The 6,969-nt window shown below is 38.8% G+C and overlaps 1 protein-coding gene across 3 annotated transcripts in view; it reads left to right on the forward strand.

Annotated features, from left to right (window-relative positions):
• The window catches only part of AASS (aminoadipate-semialdehyde synthase), a 26,675-nt gene extending 20,336 nt beyond the window's left edge, over positions 1-6,339 (forward strand). For 2 of the 3 annotated variants that reach the window (XM_085042243.1, XM_085042259.1), the window contains exons 20-24: positions 879-974; positions 1,544-1,659; positions 1,834-1,922; positions 2,222-2,398; positions 3,779-6,339. In XM_085042243.1, the coding sequence (XP_084898369.1) occupies positions 879-974; positions 1,544-1,659; positions 1,834-1,922; positions 2,222-2,398; positions 3,779-3,897 (597 nt within the window). In that variant the 3' untranslated portion in view covers positions 3,898-6,339. The remainder of the gene's footprint in view (positions 1-878; positions 975-1,543; positions 1,660-1,833; positions 1,923-2,221; positions 2,399-3,778) is intronic. The other variant, XM_085042253.1, reaches the window with a different exon arrangement.
• Positions 6,340-6,969: the final 630 nt, after the last annotated feature.

Raw genomic sequence — 6,969 nt, forward strand, 5'->3', positions numbered from 1 at the left:
TGTAAAATCTTACAGAAAATTATGATTTTCCATCAAGCTGAGAAAGGTTTTCATTAAGTAACTAGAAATCTTAAATTTGAGAAACTTTATAATTTTAATCAGCTAAGTAAAATTTTAAGAGATAAATGTGTTTTCCTTCTAATTGATTGACTCTTTTCCTTTCATTTGCTAGGTGCACAAAGCAGAATCAAAACAAATTTTTTTTTCAGATTTTCTTTTCTTTTTCTTGTTGTTTTTTCAGTCTATATATATTAAGAAGGAACAAGACTAAAACCATATTGAAGGTTTGAAAAAGCTTTTATCCATGTTTAAATATGTCTGCTAAAATTTATGTCAGGTTTAAGTTACTGTTGTTTGTCCATAGCCTGAGCAAGGTGTATGTCCTTCTTGTCTTAATTCATCTGTTGAAATACAACAGGATTTTTCTGTATTTCTGAGAGGGAGGAAGGCTTGCTTAGATGAAGGCATGGAAGAAACTGGGTGAGCAGAGCTCCTCTTATGCTCTCTGTATTCAGTATTTTGTTTCTGGGCCAGCTGGCTGATACAACCCCATCTGTAGTGATGGGCTAGGGTTTCAACTTGCCCTGGCCAGATGAGCCCTTTGATCTCAGGAACCAATGGTACTTGCCATGGAAGAATTGATGACAGAATATGTCATTAAATAAAGGTATTGAAAAGCAGGGAAGGGGTGGAGAGGGGCTGAGGAAGACACCTCTCTGTGGCAGTAACCTCACTGGCATCAAGTTACTGCGGCTGACTTCCCAAGAGAGTAATACTTAACGCTGCCATGGCTGTGTCTATCACTACATTCAAACTGAGGAGAAGTATCTCCTTTTCAAGCAATTCTTATATTTTATGGTGTTATTCTTTAATTTCAGGGATACTCCAGAACTATGGGAGGCTTTGTAAAACTAGGATTAATTAACCCAGATCCTTATCCTTTGCTAAGCTCAACTACACCACCTCTAACCTGGGTGAGTTACTCTGATTACTATTCCTTCTTTCCTCTGTTTTATTGATGGTTTTCTTGTTGCTAAACTTGGGTCTACTTAGCAATGGCAATCTTGTATTGAATTCTGAACTTTGATTTTTGTTCCTGGAAATTAGGAAGACTTTCTTCAGCAGGAATGTAATTTTTGAAAGGGACATTCTCCATTTCTAGACCAACTGAAAGATATTTTTAGTTTTTGACTCTGTCAGTCTCCAGGTGGCTTCTCTTTCATCCTAACACTCTCCTAGTGTTCCTTGTTTATGCAGGTTTCTGTGTTCTTTGTTTACTGCCAGAGGAAGGGATAAGACTAAAATTTTGGGGGAAGCAGCTAAGAGGTGGTGTACAAAGTCTTTTAAGAAATGATGAGCCCTATTTTCACCTCCTGTGGTTAAAATTCTCAAACTTTCTCACTTTCCCTGGACACATAACTTGTCTTCTCAGAAGTCCTGAATTTTAACTGATCTTAGTGGAGCAGTTGGTTCTCAAAACCTTGATTGAAAAGGAGTGGGAACAAATGTCAGGCCTTCATGAACCCTTTTTCTTTTAACACAGAAAGAGCTCATGTGCAAACTGGTTGGAATTAAGTCACCTGCTGAGCCCCACGTTCTTAAAGAAGCTGTGTTTAGCAAACTGGAGAAGGACAAAAGTCAGCTGGAAGCTGTGGAATGGTAAAATGTTCCAATGATTTTTAAAGCAAAAAAAAAAAAAAAAGGTTTGCAATTCTAGCCATTTTAGTCCATGTTGAGACTGTTAAACTGGTATGCTGAACAACTGGAAATTACAAAACTGAGATGAAACTGTTGATAGGCAATGATATAAGACTTTCTCATTTCTTTTGCCAGGTTAGGTTTATTGGGAGATGAACCAGTTCCAACAGCAGATTCCATTGTAGGGGCTCTTGCAAAGCACATGGAGATGAAGCTGCCCTTTGGTACGTGAGAAATTCTTTTTCATGGGTTTGAATGGAACAAGGCAATATCTTTTATAAGCCTTAATTGGATTAATTTGCTCACCTTCATGTTAGGTTTTTTAATGTATTGTGATGTTCTCTACTTCCCCAGTTTATCCTTTTCTTTCCCTTTTACACTTTTAGTTTGATCTTAGTATTCTGTCCTCCTTAATAGTCCTTGGTTTCAGTCACTTCCTGATATACATGCTGTGCTCCTCAGGAACCTTGTCTTGATGTGACTGAAATGCAAGTAATGAACAGTTTGTGTGCTTTTGTCTTAGGCACTGGAGAGAGAGATATGATTGTTATGAGAAGTGAAATAGGTCTCAGGCATCCTTCTGGTCATTTGGAAGACAAATTTATTGATCTGGTTGTCTATGGGGATAACAAAGGATATTCTGCAATGGCTAAAACAGTAGGATACCCTGCAGCTATTGCTGCTAAAATGGTTCTAGATGGTAAGTGGCTATTCCTCTCTATCTTCCTAAATACTCTGTATCTTCCTGCCTGTAGAAAGTAAATATATAGTGTATTTATGTATATATGTATTTTTTTGTCAGACTCTTACTGTCTTCTTTACAGGAATTTTTAATCTGCATGTTTGGATGTTCAGATTTTCAGTGACAACTCTTAATCTACTGGTAAATCCACAAAGATTTTTAAATAATTTAATCTTATATGTTACACTAGGGAAAAGGAAACATTTATCATAATAAATTATGATTGTGCCACAGTGAAACAGGCTAACATATACCTGTGCTGAATAAACTAGTGACTTCCACTTTTTCTTTCTGGATTGATGAAATTTGAGGCTTGGGGCATATTACGTAATCCTGTTGTTACTATGTAAACAGTCAAACTCCTCCTATTCATCACTGTGTTGAAAGAAATAGTGTGATTTCCCCTTACTTGCTCTTAATCTTGAGAACTTTGTTCTTCTGGCTAACTAAAATGAGCAAAACTTTGGGTTTATTTTTTTTATTGTTGTTCCATTAAAAAAAAAACCAAAACAGGAACTCAAACTTTTGACGTTTAGATGCTTTTTACCAAACTGCAGTTTCACAGCTCTATGAATTGAAGTTCAAGCTTTGTATGCCACTATGTGTTTCAAACTTTTGTTCCATATTCTTTGATACAGTACCAATGCTGTTTGAGAGCACAATGCCAGGGTTGTTAAATCTGCATGTGTAAATAAATGCAAAAAATTTTAAAAAAATGAAAATTTTTGTAATTTGCATATTGATCTTTGCCTTTGTGCTGGGTTGGCCTTGGCTGGCTACCAGATGTCCACTCAGCTATTCTTTCACTCCTCAACAGTGAGAGAAAACAAGATGAAAAAGCTTCTAAGTTGAGATGAAGATAGGGAAATCACTTTCCAATTCCTGTCATAAGCAAAACAGGCTCAGCTTGGGGGAAAAATTAATTTTCTTTATTTCCAAATAAAACAGGTTTGCATAATGCAAAAAAAGAGATAAATTAAACCAACACTTTCCTCCCTCCTCCCTTTTCCCAGGCTCAAATTCACTCTCTGTTCACTTCTCAGCCTCTTCCCTCTCTACTGAGCAGGGCAGGGAGCTGGGGAATGGGGACCTGTGGTCAGTTCATAATAGCTTCTCTCCGCTGCTCTTTCCTCATGCTTTTCCTCTCCCCCAGCTGGATCTCCACTTTGGGCTGCAGGGAACTCTCTGCTCCAGTGCCTGAAGCACCTCCTGGATCTGGCTGTGCCCAGCACAGCAGCCCCAACCTTGCCCACAGCAGCCCCACCCTGCAGCTACCAAAGCCTTTCCGAGCAAACCTGGTAGACCACTAACACTGTTTTTTTAATACCTGTATTTCAGGTGAAATATCTGCCAAAGGCATGGTCATTCCTTTGACAAAGAATGTTTATGGGCCAATACTTGAACGTGTTCGGGCAGAAGGCATTGTGTACAGTACTCGCAGCATGATCAAACAGTAACCGAAAGCAGTGGATTTAACCAGGTTTTGGCTTTTTTGGTTCCCCTACCTCCCCTTTTAGAACCTCAGTATGGACCAGCTAAAGGCAGCACCTGCCATTTCATAAAGAAATGTTGCTTTCCATAAAACCTGCCACCTGGCTTTGACGTAGAAACTGTAGATACTCACAAATTGTGATATTTTCCTCTTAAAATTGGTAAGCTTTCATGTACATGTTTCAGCATCAATCAGATCTTTACTTATATCTTTTCTAAAATATCTCACAAGGGTTTTTTTTAGTTATTAAAGATTATCTTCTAAGTGTACAGGGGTATTATTGAGACAAATTTAAGCTGAGAGAAAAATCTATTAGTGGATTATTTTGTGGTGGAAAAGTCTGGTTAATGAATTCCATTGATAAAGTTTGATTGTTCATGTCGTAAAAATAATTTCTCAGAAAAATGGAGATGAAAATGATACTTAAATTCTAAGTCTGGTTCTCCCTTTCACTTTAGCAATATTTTTGAAAGTTATCACAATAATAATATGCAAAAAATAGTTTAGAAATTCTGCACTACTAGTAAATAAGATCCTGTTAAATCTTGAAAATGTTCGGTTCTTAAATGTTTGAAACCTACATCTTAATATTTTTTAATCACTTTATAATGAATGTAAATTTAAATTAATTGGAGGGGGGAGGAAGTTTAAAGCAAGCTTTCCCCATACCTTTTATTTTTACAGAGTGGAAGCTGGTTGCAATATATTGAAATACCTGCTGTTACGTGTTGCCTTGTGCTGCGGAGAGAGCACGTTAGCACTTAGCTCTGCAGCTGGGAAGGGCAATCTGAAATACAACATAGTTAATGTGCTTAGAAGACGCTCCAAATGACATGTTTACTCTTTCCACTTACACTGTGTGCCTTATCCAGGTTAAGTACTGTTACAAAGGGAATACATTGTGTAGTAAATGCAGCTTTGAAATGCAGTAGGCTTAGAGGTTTAAATTGCCACTTTTTGAGTCAGCTTCTGTCCTGCTATCCAGGTTTTGAAGCGTTCGCTCGGGAACCCATGCCTACTACTCAGTGAAGTGCCACTTTAGGCTGATGGTGTTTGCCAGCATACCAGCTCTTTTGCTGCTGTGTGCTGTGCTGACAGATGTGCCAGACCTGCTCTAGCCACAGTTTAGCCACAGCAGTCCAGAAAGGAACTTAAGCCCAAGTGCAGCTTCTCTGTAACAAAGCACCAATCGACTCCTTTCATTTCAGGGTTGCTTCTCTGGCTTTTGCTTAGGGATTTCTACACCACCTTTCAGTTTCACCACCTTTCACACCTAACATGGCTTAGGCTTCACCAGTCAGGTCTGTGAGGGGTAATGCTGTGGGCAGGTTGTATTTGCAGTGGTACCTGTGCAGCTGCCTAGAGCTTGCCTTTTCTAAAGCTGAATACTGATGCAGGAAGCTGTCTGCTTTCAGCTTTGCTCACAAATGCACTTTGCTGATAAACGCACAGCCTTTTCCTTCCTGAGAACCACTGCTGTAATCACAGTTCCGAGGGGCTGGAATTCCAGGTGTTGTTTTGTGTGATAGGAAAAGCAGCCATAACAATTAATTAAGTTTTGATTTCCAAGTTTAGCTACTCAGGATTTGGACTTTCTTTGTGCAGATGCAATGAAGTAGCAACTGCAACACTTAAGTGAAAGGAGCCAAAGGGAGAAGGGAGAATGAAGGGCAGAGTATTACTGTGAAAGAGAAGGACTTTTTATACTAAACCAATGCTTTTGTAATGTGACGCCAAGTTTGTTACAGCGACATGCATATATCACACAAAATCCTGGCTCCCCAAAGTTGCTTTGCTTCCCACTGACCTTACAGGCTGTTGGTCTGTTTTCTGGCTGGTACGTGCAGCTGGTGTAAGGATGGATGAATGTTCTGCTCCCTGCTGCCTCCTTCTTCTATTAGTGGTAGAGTAATGGGCTACAACTAAGGGTTCTGCTGGTATCTGGCCTACAACTAAGGTATCTGCTGGTCCTTTCCAGTCCAGTGCTTGGTGAAACCAGGATTTTACTTGAGAATTCTCTGTTCCCTCCCTTAGCCCACAAATACACAACTGTGGAATTGGGCCTCTGTGTATATGCATGCACCGTACTTGCTTTTCTGCCTTGGAAATGCACTACAAGATGAAAACCAGAATTTTTTAAAGTATCTAGTATTTTTGGAGCACTAAAGAACGGGCAGTACAGTGTTTTCTTCAAGAACACTGCTACTATTTTTGAAACATTTTGTAGCGGAATATATTTCTATTTCCCAGTGCAATGCTGCATTTTTTTTTCTATGTTTAGACTTAAGTGAATTTATTGCTCATCTTTTTGTATGAAGATTATATGTCTCAGTTCTCTTTGCATATTACTGGAAAAGTTATTTTATCATATTCATGAGATTGCTTGAAAAATAAATCTGAAATCCTCTGTTTTGTGGTCATGTCATCTTTACAGTCTAATAATAAGATGTACCTGAATGGGATTTGGTTTTTCACATAGATGGTTTTATTGAAAGGGTGCCTACACACGTACTTTTCTATGTGCATGAAATACTTTTGCCTACATCTTGCTAGACTCATGGGGGAAGACTCTTCAAGTATTGTTTAAACATTCCCATCTCTCTGCAGGTGTATCTGTATCTAGATAATTTTCAGCTATATACTTAAGAGATTAATTTTTTTAGCACATTTTGTTCTTGGGCACAAGGACAACCACTGAAGTGGAAAGCTACAGAACAGTAGGTGTATGACATCTCCCTGTGCCCCAGGAAGACATGAAACCTTGGTATCTCACAGCCTGTCTCAGTTTGAGAACCTTGCTCAGCTGAATACATGGCTTCTGCTATCCCTGCCTGTGCTGAAAGGCTCTTAAACTCTTTGTTCACATCAGGCTTCAAGGAGCAGATTGTTCCATTTTTTCATTTTGGAATTCATGCTATTGCCAGATCTTCATGACATGTAAAATCACAATTTCTTTCTGAGATGGAGGTGCTTGAGCCCCTTTACACTCAGCCTGGCTTCTTTGCCTCTGTGTTTTGCACTCTCTTAGCCCCAGATA

This window comes from Lichenostomus cassidix, chromosome 1Aa (genome assembly GCF_008360975.1).
Source record: "Lichenostomus cassidix isolate B80296 chromosome 1Aa, HeHo_3.0, whole genome shotgun sequence".
In the NCBI taxonomy this organism is placed as follows: Eukaryota; Metazoa; Chordata; class Aves; order Passeriformes; family Meliphagidae; genus Lichenostomus; species Lichenostomus cassidix.